Below are 16,198 nucleotides of genomic sequence, written 5' to 3'. Positions count from 1 at the left end.
TGCATTCATTCCGGTCTCTAATTATAAAGTAAACCATTTTTCAGCAAAAAACACGTTTTTAGAAGTTTTTTTTTTGGAAATAACTCAAAAAAAAGATTTTATCAAAAAAATATTCTTAGCGAAAATATAGCTTATAAATAAGTTAAAAAAATGGTGTATGTATGAACTCTCTAGACCTAGTAGAAGCAAAGTTGTAGCTAATGAAAAATTGGTTCATATTCGTCAAATTTTAAAGCGAATGTTTCAACGTGGAATAACCAAAAAATTATGCACTTTTGGGCAAAGCTCATTACAACTTTTTAAAATTATTTTAGTTTAAAAAAGTTTCTTTTTCTTGCTCCCTTTTTTTTGTCAAAAAATTCGGGAAAATCACCCCTTAATTAGCACCTTAAATCAAATTAATCGTTACCGCTTCACAAGTTACTTTACTTATGTATTATTTATATGATCTGTATTTTGTAAATTTGGTTTTAAATTAATATTTTTTAATTTTTAAATTTTAAAAAAATTCTTTTTTTCAAAATAACTTAAAATTTATTAGTTATACCGAAATCAGAAACAGTAAAAAAATGTAGGTTTTGCATTTCTGAATATTTTGGATTTTTTGTTTTTCTGTAAGACAAATATTGGTTAAGATATGACTGTTCAAAATTTGCATACACTCGTGATTAGTGACTAGTTCAAGCCCTTTCAACTACAGTCCCTTCAAAAATAAGCAGCACTTAAAGCTTATAATAGTGTATATCATATATTGAACCGATGAAACTTATAGATCATACAAACAATACATACATGAGTAAAGCAACTTGTGGAGTGGTAACGATTAATTTCATTTGGGATGCTAATTAGGGAGTGATTTTCACGATTTTTTTTACCAAAAACGGACCAACTTCATTTTGAGTGTAACTTCCTTACTTTTAATGCTAGAAACTAAAAAAAATAAAGATTTTTTTAAAGACTTCAAAAAAGTTGTAATGAGTTTTCCTCAAAAAGTGCTTTATTTTTTTGGTTATTTCACGTTAAACTATTCGATTTGGAATTTGGCGAGTATGAACCTATTTTTCACTAGTTACAACTCTTCTTTTACTGAGTCTAGGAATCTCATACATACATCGTTTTTTTCAATTTTTTATTGGCTATATTTTTGCGAAGAATGTTTTTTTTTATAAAATACTTACTTTTTGACTTATTTACAAAAAACCGTCTAAAAATTTGTTTTTTTTTTTGTTGAAAAATGAACATGTTTATTCATGTATGTTATTTTGATACGTATCCATTGATACGTACTCCAGCTACACGGAGCTCCAACGAAATGGATACGTGCCTCTCGATAGCATACTTTAAATATTTTTGTTTGCTTCCATGATTTTAAAAAATTCTTTACTAGCATTTTAATGTAATGGCATACTTTACCAAAGTTCTTATACTACATTTGTTATTCTTTTTCCTAGTTTTCTTCTTGATTGTTTCAGATATGTTTTGGTGCCAGAAAAGAATACTCTTCACAGTCCAAATCCTCGTTTTTTGCCCTTAGACTCACCTTTCGCTCGCACGCCTAATCCTACGCATCCCCCGCTTTTTGCTGCCATTTTAAGAAGAACGACTGGGATAAAAGTCCTCGAGTGTCACGCTTTTATCTGCAAAAGAGAAGTTGCTGCCAACGCTTTAGTAAGATGCTGTTTTCACGCCTATGCTGACTCTTCATACGCCAAACAAGTTGACACAGCTGGAAGCATTTATGGCACTCTCGCTTCCGAAAGGTTATCTAGTAAAGAAAAGGTAAGTTGAATATTGTTGCGTTACTATTTTTTTAAGGATAAGTTTAGCGGATGAACAACAGGGTTTTCGTACTTAGAGGTCGACAAGACAAGAATTCTTGTCTTGACAACAACTTCTTGTCTTGTCTTGAGAAAAAATCAAGAAATTTAAAAAAATCTTGTCTTGACGTTTTCTTGACATCTTATATCTTGTCTTGACTCAAAAAATTTCAAGATCTTGAAATTTCTTGATTACCCGGTCCGGTGATTCCCCGGCGACCTTTTTATTGCGTTGCTTGCTAACACGGTCTCCACTGCCACTAGGGGGGAGTTCCCGATCTGCATTTGTTTCCTTGACGAACGCCAAATTTGATTTGTAGTTGCATGCTTAAAATAAGTATTTTGTATGTTTCGCACATATTCTTAACTTGGATGTCCAGGATTTCATAAAAATGATTGAACCAAATCATAACAATGTCGACATCGAAAAGGATTTTGATTATTTGGAGGATAAGATCGAAGAAGAAAATGATATAAATGATACTGCTTTGGATTTCAACTCTCCTGTAGGTCAAATTAAACATCTTGTCAAAAAATATCAAAAACTCAGGGTAAGATGACTAAATGACTATGCCAAAATTAGATGTGTCTACAAAGTGGCATTCAATTTTCAAGATGCCAACATGGTGTTTAAGTGTAAAAATGTTTTAACTTTATTTTGCGACAACATCAAAAATCTAAATAATTGCAAAATATTCGATGAAGAATGGGTTCTGATGAGTAAATTTTGTCAGCATCTGAGAAGCTTTAAAACACTTTCTTCAATACTCGAAGGGCAAAATATTGCACAGTTCCATTGGTGGTAATTGGAGTAAACTTACTTTTAGATAAACTAGAAATATTGGGCTCATGAACTTAATAATAAAATTGATAGAGAGACGTTACTGCATTCAAGCTGCGAGAGAAAAATACTAAAAAACTATAATAAAACTAATTTTATATTATTAGTGGTATAGTTAGACCCAAACCCAGACATCCAAAGTGAAAGTTATCCTCCAACACCAAATTGTTCTATATGGTCCACATAATGTTCAGAAAAAAGTCACACCATTTTGAGCGTCGGGTTTGGGGGGGGGGGGAAAGGGGGGGAGAAATCTACAAATTCGTAGTTTTTTACGTTTTTCGTCAATATTTCTAAAACTAAGCGGTTTAGCATGAACAACCCTCTACAGAAAATTGTTCTACATTAAATTTGAAATAAAAAAGGCCCTATGCATAACCCTTCTAAAATGAACGGTTCCAAAGTTACGGAGGTAGTATAGTATAATTGGTCCAAAAAAAGGCCTAACCCAGACATCCAAAGTAAAAGTTTTCTGTCAACACCAAATTGTTCTATATGGTCCACATATTGTTCAGTAAAAAGTTACACCATTTTGAACGTCCGGTTTGGGGGGGAGATGGGGGAGAAGTCGGTAAATTAGTAGTTTTTCTTACGTTTTTCGTCAATATTTCTAAAACTATGATTTAGCGTAAGGAATGTTCTATACAAAATGTTCTACATAAAATTTAAAACAAAAAAGGTTCTATACATAATTGTTATAAAATCAACGGTTCCAGAGTTACGGAGGGTGAAAAGTGGAGGTTTTCGATCCTTTTTATATCTACCGATTTCTCCCCCCTCTCCTCCCAAACCCGACGCTCAAAATGGTGTGACTTTTTTCTGAACATTATGTGGACCATATAGAACAATTTGGTGTTGGAGGGTAACTTTCACTTTGGATGTCTGGGTTTTTGGTATAGTTATATCATAAATATTGCCAAAAAAATATAAAAAGTATCGAAAACCTCGACTTTCACCCTCCGTAACTCTGGAACCGTTGATTTTTTTATAACAATTATGTATAGAACATTTTTTGTTTTAAATTTCATGTAGAACATTTTTGTATATAACATTGTTTACGCTAAAGCATAGTTTTAGAAATATTGACGAAAAACGTAAAAAAACTACTAATTTACCGGCTTCTCTCCCATCTCCCTCCCAAACCGGACGCTCAAAATACTTTTTTACTGAACTACTTTACTAGTAACTTTTTACTGAACAATATGTGAACCATATAGAACATTTTGGTGTTGGAGGAAAACTTTTACTTTGGATGTTTGGGTTAGGCCTTTTTTTGGACCAGTTTGGAACGATTCATTTTAGAAATATTATGCATAGGGCCTTTTTTATTTAAATTTAATGTAGACCAATTTTGTATAGAGGGTTGTTCATGCTAAACCGCATAGTTTTAGAAATATTGGCGAAAAACTTAAAAAAACTACGAATTTACCGATTTCTCCCCCCTCCCCCCCCAAACCCGATGCTCAAAATGGTGTGACTTTTTTCTGGACATTGTGTGGACCATATAGAACAATTTGGTGTTGAAGGATAACTTTCACTTTGGATGTCTGGGTTATGCCATCTTTTGGATCAACTATACTATACTATATACTGTATGGTTCTAATTTTGGATCCTCGGCATAAAGTAGAGGCATAAAGTAGAGGCATTTTCCTCTTCATCTTGGGGAAAGCTTCTACAATCAGAGGCAGTACAAAAATTTGAAGAAATAGTTAAAACTGACTACTGTAATAAATCGCAGAATGATTTACATAATCCAATACCAGAGCCAGCACTTCGTCTGAAAAAAGAAGATAACGAACTTGATTTAGATATTATTTAGAAAGGTGATAATGATAACCAACAATCTTTGAAGTATGAAATTGAAAAATACATAAACGGCCCTTTACTAAATTTACAATCAAGATGCAGTAGAAATAAACAAACTAAGACACGTTAAATGCTACTAGGAGCACTCCCGAATCATAATTTACAATGTGTACATTGTAAATCCCAAATCATGTTTTCCAAAGTTTATCCATTGTAAATTATGATACGGGAGTGCTCTTAGTAGCATTGAACGTGTCTTGGTTTGTTTATTTCTACTGCATCTTGAATGTAAATTTAGTATAGGTCAGACGATTCTGAGAATATACTTGATTGGTGGAGAAGACACGAAAATATCTATCCGTCATAATCGAAAATGGCCAAGGATTTTCTGGAAACGCCAGCAACATCTGCACCTACGGATAGAATATTTTCAAGCGCAGCTTTAACAAGAACAAAGCCAAGAAATCGGCTGGGTGTTGACTCCATGAGAAGTGTTATCTGGCTCTCAATTCCGATTTCAAAAAGGTGCTAAATTTGTTATTTAAAATAAAATCTAGTTTGCAATTTTATTTTCAACAGGATTAGGTAAGCATTAATTATTAGTTTTAATTTACATATTTGCAAATCGATTTAGAAAAAAAAAGTGTTCAATAAATTAAAATATGTTATGTTATGTCAAAATAATGTTATCTTTTTCACAAATAAATACGTTTTAGAGTTTTCATTATTAGTCAAGATATTTCAAGATTTCTTGTTTTCTTGACAAGAAATTTTGGTATTGACATAAAATTTCTTGTCTTGTCTTGAAATCTAAAATTACTTCTTGTCTTGATCTTGTCTTGAAATCAAGACAAGATCTTAAAATTTTCAAGAAGTTGGCGACCCCTAATTCGTACTGGAAGATCGTGTACAGATGCAATATTCGTCATAAAGCAACTTACTGAGAAATCACTAGAGTATAATATACCAGCATTTGTACGTCTGATTGACTTGAAGAAAGCATTTGACAGATTAAGTATACATCAAAGATGTGATCCATCTTCTGTATAATAGAGAAGTTACCCTAGATATCATGAAAACTATTAAAAACATCTACCAAAACAACAAAATGGAAGTCAGAATAGATGGACAACTTACAGAACCTATAGATATAGGCCGCGGAATAAGACAGGGAGACTCATTGAGTCCAATGCTCTTTAGGGGATATATAATGGGAAAGAGGAAATAGAATGGGAAACAAAGAAGTAAAAATACTCTGCTACGCAGACGACGCAATATTGATAGCCCAAGATGAAGATAGTCTGCAAAGATTAGTCCACAGATTTAACATAACAGCAAAAGAAATTCAATATGACAATTCCATCTCAGAAAACTAAAACAATAGTAATCAGTAAAGAACCAATCAGATGTAAAATAGAAATTGATGGTATCAGTATTGAACAAGTAATGCAAGTAAAATACCTTGGAATTACGTAGTCAAGTTACGGAAACCTGGACAAATAATTGAGAAATCAAATACAAAAAGCGAATGGCAGACAGGATGCCTTAATAACACTATATGGCGAAACCGACATATTAACACTGAGATGAAGTTAAGAATTTATAAAGCCAGTGTAAGACCAATAATGACATATGCATCAGAAACAAGACCCGATACAGCCACAACACAAAGACTACTGGAAACGGCAGAGATGAGAGTACTGGGAAGAATTTCAGGAAATACGCTGAGAGATCGAAAGAGGAGTGGAAGGCATTAGAAGGCAATGTAACGTACAGTGTATAAACGAATGGACACTAAATAGAAACAAAGAGTGAAATATCCACAAAACCAGAATGGGGGAGACACGTGTGGTCAAAATAGCAAGAGATAAATCACCAATCGGTAGAAAAAGTATCGGCAGATCTCTCAAAAGATGGAGTGACAACCTTCCTTAGAGCGGTGCCGCCCAAAATCTCGACAGCCAAAATCCCGACAGCCAAAATCCCGACGGCCAAAACACCGACCCGACACGCCAGAATCCCGACACGCGAGAATACCGACAGGCCAAAATCCCGACATAAGTAAAAATTCCGATCACTACATTTTGAACATTTAAAGTTTCCTTTTCAAAATATATAAAGCAGATGGCCATAAACAAAAAACAAGAAATAAATGTAATTATATATTAAAAACAAACTTATCAAACCTGTCGGAATTCTGGCCTGTCGGGATTTTGGCCTGTCGGGATTCTGGCGTGTCGGAATTTTGGCCGTCGGGATTGTGGCCGTCGGGATTGTGACTGTCGGGATTTTGGCTGTCGGGATTTTGGGGTAGACCCCCTTAGAGGTATCAATCCGCCTATGAACAAGCAGAATTGCTTATAAAGAGGGAGAAGAAGAAGAAGACTATGTTTTTTTTTTAAATCGTATCCAGTCGTTACTTTTTATGGGTTATATTATTGTCTTCGAAAGTACCATTTTAATTTTAATTTTTGAATTAAGCCTCGACGAGCTAAAATGAGTCACTGAAGATTTTCAAGGGACAAAAATGATATGGTGCCAACTTGCTCTTTTATCCTGGGGGGGGGGGGATTCCACCCCTTGTGGGTGGAAATTAATTTAATAAAAATAACCCCAGAAATCGATAGAGGGACCAATTCTAAATAAAAATTTTTATATGAAGTTATTCAAATAAATCGACAGTTTTTGAGTTATTAAAGATAAAACATTTTGATTTTTCATGACGAAAATGCATGTTATAAAGCAGTTTTTTTACGAGCGTGCAAAAATGTCTACTTTCGCGCACGCATTTTAGTTTAGAAAATTTTACTTTTCCGCACGCGTGTTACCTTTCCGCACGCGTTTTACTTTTCCGCACGCGTGTTAATTTAAATATGTTAATATGGTCTTAAAGTAATTATAATACATGCAATAAACTAATATTTGGATATTATTTACTAATTTATTTCAAATATATCTTATTGTGTTCATGTTTTAATGAAATTAACGCGAGAATTCTATGAAATAAAATAATTTTAAAATAATACCTATTGGAAAGTCAAATCAGTAGACAATAACAATGGTTTTGAATCGTCGTCATGGAAACCAAGATCGTCGTCATGCTAACCAATTATGCTGAAACTTTGGTTTTGACAACCTTGACAAAGAATTAATTTGTGTATGTATTTTCATATTAATTAAATTAATTGATTAAGATTTGGTCATTTTTTAAAGACTTGTAGAAAAAATATTGTTCCTAACGCTTGCAGAAAGTCTCTTTTCCGCACTCGACTGCTTGCCGAACTCCCGCTTCGCGTCGTTCGGCAAACTTCAGTCGCGTGCGGAAAAGTATGACTTTCTTTCTGCACTTGTTAGGAAAATAACTATTTCGTAATATAACTCGAAAACAATAAGTTTTTACAAAAAGTTTGTTATTACCAAAATTGAAGCTAATAAAAAATCGAATAAACTTCTTTTTTTGGAAAACCTTTTAATGTTATATTAAAGTGAATTATAGGTAATTGAATGTATATTTTTCTAATTGATGGATTCGACCGTTACTTGATGGAAGTTCATTTTATCTAATAATAAAACACTGAAAACGTTTGTTTTCTATACTTCCACAGAATTTATTATAACTAAGTGACTACAGCTGTTTCGGCAGAGTGCCTTTCTCAAGTGATATAGTTTACAATGTGTTTGCCTTTTTAAGTCTTCAACTGAAGAGGTTGAGGAGTGGGGAGCTGTTTGTCTCGAGTTGGTCATTCAGAATTATATCTGTATTTTTCAGTTTATTAATTTCCATAGATTCTAAAAAAGATAGCTTAAGGCCTTTATTTTGAATATGCAGAATTTGAAACCCTTCATTGAAAGAATGATTATGATCTAGAAGGTGAAGTGCGTATGTAGAAGTGTCTGTTTTTCTATTGTTGAATGCCCTTTTTTGTTCTGCTATCCGTTTGTCAAAAGTTCTGCCAGTTTGACCGATGTACGTTTTTGGACAGTCACCACACGTTAGTTTGTACACACCACTCTGTAGTTGCTTTCTCTTTCGGCTTTTATTGTTCTTAATATATTTGCTTAAGTTGTTGTTAGTTCTGAAAGCTGGTGTTATTCCTTTCTTTTTTATGTATCTGGCTATTTTTGTTGTTATCTTGCCAGTATATGTGAGAGAGCAGAAGGTACTGGGTTCTTTCTGTGGTGGTGGATACACTAATTTCAGGGCTTTCTTATGGAGTTTTTAGTTTAAAATTTTGTTAACTGTTTGTTCGTTATAGCCGTTGCGTTGTTTACTGCTATTTGTTTAATGATGTTTAGTTCTATCTCGAAGTTATTTTTTGTCATGGGAATTTCTGTCAGTCTATGTATCATGCTATGGTAGGCTGCTAATTTGTGTTGTGTAGGATGGGATGATGAATTGTGTATAGTTGTGTCAGTATGGGTAGGTTTATGATATACGGAGAACTCATGTTTGTTGTGTAGTCTGGAAATCGTTACATCTAGAAAGTTTATGGAGTTATTCTGTTCTGTTTCTATTGTAAACTCAATCTTATTATGAATTGAATTCATATTTGATAGAAATTGGTCAAGTTGTCTGTTAGTTCCTGTAAAGCATACTAGTATATCATCCAAGTATCTCCACCAATATAACAACTGTTTAAATACGGGATGTTTAGAAATTGTTGTTTCAAGTTGGTTCATAAATATATCTGATAGCAATGGGCTTAGAGGATTATCCATAATAAGTCCTGCACTATTGTTTGTGTATATTTGATTATTGAATTCAAAATAGTCTTGATTTATGCAAATTTCAAGAAGGTGTAAAATTTCAGATGCAATGATCGAATTTGTACTATTATGGTCTAAAAGATTCTTAACTAAAACAAAAGTTTCTGTAGGAGAAACACTAGGAAAAAGATTTTTTACGTCAAATGAAATTAGTCTGGAGTTGTTGGGCAATTGAAAATGTTGTATTTTATTAACTAGTTCTAGTGTATTTTTTACGGTATATTTAGGTGAAAATTTAGTGTATTCTGTAATAATATCTGACAGTTTTTTTGAAAGTTTATATGACGGAGCTCTATAAAAAGAAACTACAGGTCTTATTGGGTGGTCAGGTTTGTGTAGTTTAATAAAAGAGTATAATTTAGGAGGTTGTGGGTTCATAATGTTGAGGTATTTCTGTTCTGTTGGATTTAGTATTGATTTTGAATTTTCAATGGCTAGTTTAATTTGTTTTCGGTATTTTTCTGTGGGGTCTTTGTTTAGTTTTGTACTGTTTTGGTTAGTTAAAAATTCTATTGTTTTGTTATTATAGTCTCGTTTGTCGATAGCAATAGTAGTGTTACCTTTGTCTGCTTTTGTAAATATTATGTCATGTTTTATTGATTTATTTTTAATTGAAACGGCTATTTAGTTTTCTTTGAAACAGCAATTATTAGCTTCACTACATACATCGGTAATAGATTTTGCAATGATGCTTTTTTCTATGTTTTTGGCAGTTTTGTTTAACGCTACTTCACATTCTACACCTAAATATTCTAAATTTTTTTGATTATTACGTTGAGGCAAGTTGTGTTTGAATCCTTTCTCTAAAAGTTATATTTCACTATTATTGAATTTAGTATCTGTTAGGTTTATAAATCTATTGAAAAAACTATGATTTGAAAAAATTTTTGTATGAGAATTGAGTTTTTTACTATTGCAAATTAGATTATTTAGCTTTTTACATTGTATATCTTTCTTCTTTTCTTTCTATTCAAACTTAGATAACAGGAAAACGATGCATTTTATTAACTATACTCACCAAAATATTTTTTAAAGTACCTATCTACTCAGAAATGCCTATCAAAATCGCTCTAGAAGAAGTTGATAGCATCAAAATTAAGCAAATTATGATGAAAATAAGAGGACCCTTTCGAAGTTTTTAGGAAAAAGTAAAAAAAAACAGGTTAGTACGCCATTTTCACAAAAATTAAAGCTTATAATCCCTATAAGAATTTTCCTTATTTTAGCTATGTATTAATAACCAGACATTTTGACCGGTTTAGAATGCATATTTAAAAAAATATGATTAAAAAGATCAGATTTTTTCATATAATTAAAAAAATCAGATTTTTTCAGATTTTCGTAAATTTTATTTTCTTTTCATATTAATTCTGAATAATCCAAAGATTTCCTTTTTTATTATTATTTTTGTAGGATAAAAAAGAACCGCGATAGAAAGGCTTAAAGCAAGGACCAACCAGCGGGCCGCATGCTGCGCTGCCTACCAACTGTCAGCTTGTGGCCCGCGAAGCTGTCAATTTTTTTAAGAATATAAAAATAATTATGATATTGAGATCACAATATTTACCAAAAATATTTTTAGTTTCCTCTCTTATGTTTAATCTGAACAAATACCAAACATACATAATGATGTGCTGACTTGAAAAGCATCAATAGCTTAAAAAGAAAACTTTCTTCACAACAACAAGTATTTACAAGAGCGAATTCAGAGTCAACATGTTATGTAAAAGCGAGTTATGCAGTAGCTGCAATACTAGCAAAAAAATCAAAGCCTTTTTCAGACGGTGAAATTATTAAGTAGTGTTTGGAAAGCGTCGCTGAAATTTTATGTCCAGAAAAGAAAAAGGAATTCTCAAAAATAAGCCTATCTCGTCAAACTATTACAAGGTGTGTGGATGATATTTTGGAAAACATGTCAAAGATAGGTTGAAAAATCGCGAATCTAAGTTCATATATTATTCTCTGGCATTGGATGAAAGCACCGATATGACGGATACTACACAAGTGGTGATATTTATCAGAGGTGTTGATGTCTATTTTAATAAAACTAAAGAACTAGCAGCATTATTTCCACTTAAGGATACCACTAAGTCATGAGATTTATTAGAGGCCGTTCAAACAACACCAGGCCGCTTTCCATTAAAACTAAACAACTTGTCGGGCTTAACAACTGATGGTGCTCCAGCAATGGTTGGGAAACAAGAAGGTTTGGTAAAACTGATTGAAAACGAGGCCTGTAAAGTAGGCAATACGTCGATGCTGAATTTTCATTGCATTATTCACCAAGAGAATTTGTGTGCCAAATCTCTCAAAATCGACCATGTTATGAAAGTAGTTATCAAAATAGTGAACTTTATTAAGTCACAAGGTTTAAATCACCGTCAACTTCAAGAATTTCTCAAGTCCTTCGAATCAGAATATGACGATGCAGAATGCAGAAGTAAGATGGCTGACCCGTGCAAAAATGTTGAAAAGAATTTTTGATTTGAGGCAAGAAATACAATCATTTTTTGAAAGTAAATCAAAGAGCATTTCAGAGTTTTAAGACGACGAGTGGGTTTCCGACTTTGCATTTCTGCTAGATATAACTAGCCACTTAAATGAACTCAATACTCGTCTACAAGGCAAATATCAATTTATTAATGGCATGTATGATCTTGTTTCTGCGTTTCAAATGAAACTAGGGCTTTGGGAACAGCAGCTCCAAACTAAAAACTTCACTCATTTTACTACACTTTCAGAACGACCAGATATCACATCGGAGGCAGCGACTAAATACGCATATTTGATATCTGATTTTAAAATCGAATTCGAAAACAGATTCCAAGATTTCAAAAAGCATCGTCTGCTTTTTTCTGTATTTGCAACACCATTTTCAACAGACATAAATTCTTTGCCGGGACATTTACAAATGTAATGTTGCGAAATTCGATGTGATGCACAGCTAAAAGAAAAATTTAATCAGGTTGGCTTGGAAGAAGTCTATAAAAACTATTTTGACAAGGAGAAATATCCTACATTTTATAGACATGATCTGTTCATGATTTCATTATTTGGAAACACTTACACGTGTGGACAACTTTTTAGTAGTATTAAATCCCATATCAGAACACGGATTACCGATGTTCATCTAGAAAACTGTCTGCGTGTAGCAACGACTTCAGTCGGGGTTAATATTGATGAGCTTAGTTCTGCTAAACAAAGTCAGATATCTCATTAATTTACAAATTTTTTCAGTTAGGAGAATGATACATAAAACAAACAATTTGTGCCATTATTTTTTCATTAAATTGTCGTATTAAGAAATTTGTTTTATTTTTAAAAATATCTTCAAAAATGATGTTTTTTTTTCGCTAGCTACATAGTGTGGCCCGGTGCGAAATTGTGTTCCGAATTTTGGCCCGGCTGCCGAAAAGGTTGGCCACCCCTGGCTTAAAGCCTAAATTTTACTGCAAGAACTATGTAACCGGGGTCCTTTGACCTGTTATCTTAAAAAAATAAGAGATTTAAAAGATTACATTTAATAGCATTTTATAGCCCTTGAAATTACCTTTCAAAAGGTTTTTGGGTGCATCTTAACGGAATTATTCTAAAAAAAACAATAACATATTTTTGGAAAAAATTTTCTAGCATAAATTTTGCAAAATTTTAGAATATAAATTTTGAAAAATTTTACAGAATAATTTTTGATACTATCAATTTCTTCTAGATAGGAATTTGACTACTTTGACTGGTGTTTAGTAAGCATATTGTGTAAAATGCATCGTTTTCCTGTTATTTAAGCTTCAATAGTTAGATTTGAGTACTCGCCGAAAAAAATATATACCTACATTTAATTACCTGTAACTCACTTTAAATTAATATTAATAGGTTTTTCAAGTAAGAAATGTATTCGATTTTTTATTAATTCCAATTGTGGTAAGAACAACTTTTTTGTAAAAACTTTGAAAAACCGCTTTAAAACATCCGTTTTTATCACGGAAAATTAAAATCTTTGATCTTTAATAACTCAAAAAGTATTTATTTATTGTAATAATCTTATGTAACAAATTTTGCTTAAACTTTGTCCCTCTATCAATTTATGGGGTTCTTTTTAATAAAATAATTTTCACCCCAAAGAAGAGGTGACGTCCACCCCCAGGGCAAAAGCACAAGTTGGCACCGAGTCACTTGAGATATCCTCTCACCATTCAGCAATATTCATGAAAATCGATGGAGGTTCAACAAAATCGGAGGTAATAGCTCATATATACACCTTCAGAGATTGCACTAATAATAATAGTTTTGTTCTGTATTGTTCTGAAAATGTAAATTTAAATTGGAACAACATGCGTTACAAAATAATATCAATAGTAAAATCAATGGGAAAATCCTAATAGTTGGCTGTATATAATACCAACCATAGTTTAAAAATCAATAGTGTACACAAACAAGGTTTAATCAGTATTTATTTAACGGAGTATCCAAGGCAATATTTGTATTAAGTATTTGTTGTAGAAAGAAAAAAGGAAGTATTTAAATTGATGAAAGATATTTAAGTGAAAGACATTGATATGTTGCAGAGTGCTTTATTAAAAAATTGTAATTTTTTTTATTTCTTACTCCGGAGAATATTTGAGAGGACATAGGACATCTGCAACAATAGCTGTGTGAATTATTAATGGGCGCCATATGTTTCAAAAATATGTTTTTAGAAACTTTATTAAATAGTAAATTTTATATTATTCTCTTATCCTCGTTTATATAAACTACACTAATAAATACACCAACCTTTATGTCTTAGATAGATGAATGGAAAATGAATAGATCACAATCTGGATCTATAATGACATTAAATACAATTGCCAACAACAATCACAAAGATGATATTAGCATCTACAATGGTGATGAGAATCACAAAGTTTGGGCAGGCTCCCAGGACAACTTGGATGGGATTTATGACGTTTATTCTAGTAGTACTATTTCGAGACCTTCACGCCCTAGACAAATTTGTCAACCAGTAGGTCAGTATCAATTATTTAATACATTAAACAAATTTAAATATGTTTTTTTACAACCGTGTTAAAAATGCAATTTTTAGCACTCCATACGAGCGTTAAAAATGCTACTTTAAGGCACTAGTGCTTTAAAATATTTTAAGGCACTGCAGTTCGTATTGACCGTATAGGCAATTTTGATGTAATGTCAAAAAAATATAAAAATGAAATGTCAGTCAAGTTCAGTTAAAAGTTTTTGTAGATATTGTCCTGTAATTACGTTTGTAGAAAAAATATTGTATGATAATGCTTGTTAAAAAGTACATTTTTAAGGCACTCATGTGAATTGCAGAACTCGCTATCGCTCATTCTGCAAACTTTCACATGCGTGCCTTAAACGTGTACTTTTAACACTTATATCATAAATAACTATTATAAAATATGTTTTGGTCCTGTATTTATATTTTTAAGTTGTCAATAAAGAAACATCTAATAGTATAAAATCCACGAGGATAATAAACTTCCTGTAGCTGGCTGTATACCATAAACCACAAAAATACTAGATTTGTTGTAAAAGGTAATCTAATAGTATATTATGCAAGAAGCATTTAAGATGGTCATTATGATGCGAGTATGAGGGATACGACATGAGTCGCGAAGCTGCGAGTGTCGTATAGAAAACGAGCATCATATTGGCAATTAAATGTGAGTAGTATTCACAGTTAATTGCTGCAATTCACAATAAAAAAATATTTAAATTTTTTATTTTGTAACAAACAAGTTAACTGGTTATATGATTAAATTAATTGATTTATTGATACATATTTACCTATATTTTGAATATTACAATTATTATTAAAATGTCGTTGATGGTGTGATAGGAATTTTCTTATTAGTTTTGGTAGGGGAGCCCAAGCGGGGATTTTTGCAGTTACTCGAGCGCGTCAGATTATCATATGGGGAGAAACCTGGTACCCTGCAGATGTACCTCTACCATATATTGGTTCTTAACACAGGGGAGTTCGTTAAGGGGGGCCCGAAAAAAAAATATATCCTTAAAAAAACTCGAAATTGTCAGATTAAGATAAGGTAAGTTAAGTACATGCAAAAGAGTGTATATTTCAAAAATCTGACGATTTGAGCCGGGCGTAAGGAAATGGGTGAGTCCCAAAGTTTCACAAGAAAAAAGCGAATATTTCGCGAAATGAATGACAGACCTAAAAACTAAAAAACATGGGCTCAATATTTTTTAATAATCTATCCAATGATACCAAACACGACTTCCCACGGAGAGGGGAGGGGGGTAAATTTAATATTTTAAATACGAATCCCGCGATATTTCGCGAAATGAACATCAGATCGAAAAACTGTACAGTACACTTATTCAATATTTTTGAAAAATCTATCGAGTGGCACCAAACGCGACCCCCCACGGAGGTGGGGTGGGGGGTTACTTTAAAATCTTAAATAGGAGCCCCCATTTTTTATTGCATATTTGTTTTCCTTGCGTAAAAATGAGTAACTTTTATTCGAAACATTTTTTCGAATTATGGATAGATGGCGCTATAATCGGAAAAACGATTGTTGGAAATGGAAAATTAAATTAAAAAATGGCAAGCGCCCACTAAAATGGAAAACTTTACTTAACTTTTTTGGTTTTAGGACCTACTCTTCACAACCCAATAGGTCCCCACAACGCTCGAGTGACTGCACATTTAGCATACTTTGCTCCCCTACCATGATTGTATTCGAAGGAATTTAAAATTTGCTTAGCTATGTTGATTTTGTTTGGAACGGATTCCTCAATATAACTTTCCAAAACCGATGTCGATTTCCATCCGCCGCCGGCGTGATGTTCTAATGTTGTTATTTATATCACCACCAGACTCTACTAATATTGGAGCATAACTTTCTTCGAAAAGAAGAAAGCCTTTTTACAATACAGAACACAACAAACACAACAGGCATACAACTACTATAAAAGAATTAG

At 32.6% G+C, this 16,198-nt stretch overlaps 1 protein-coding gene across 1 annotated transcript in view; it reads left to right on the top strand.

The window, feature by feature from the left end:
• The window catches only part of LOC114335866 (uncharacterized), a 128,688-nt gene that overhangs the window by 78,546 nt on the left and 33,944 nt on the right, over positions 1 to 16,198 (top strand). The window contains exons 3-4 of the mRNA XM_028286153.2: positions 1,473 to 1,779; positions 14,016 to 14,235. Of these exons, the coding sequence (XP_028141954.1) occupies positions 1,473 to 1,779; positions 14,016 to 14,235 (527 nt within the window). The remainder of the gene's footprint in view (positions 1 to 1,472; positions 1,780 to 14,015; positions 14,236 to 16,198) is intronic.

The sequence above is a fragment of the Diabrotica virgifera genome, chromosome 2, assembly GCF_917563875.1.
Source record: "Diabrotica virgifera virgifera chromosome 2, PGI_DIABVI_V3a".
NCBI classification, from domain to species: domain Eukaryota; kingdom Metazoa; phylum Arthropoda; class Insecta; order Coleoptera; family Chrysomelidae; genus Diabrotica; species Diabrotica virgifera.
This window is presented reverse-complemented; position numbering and strand designations above follow the sequence as displayed.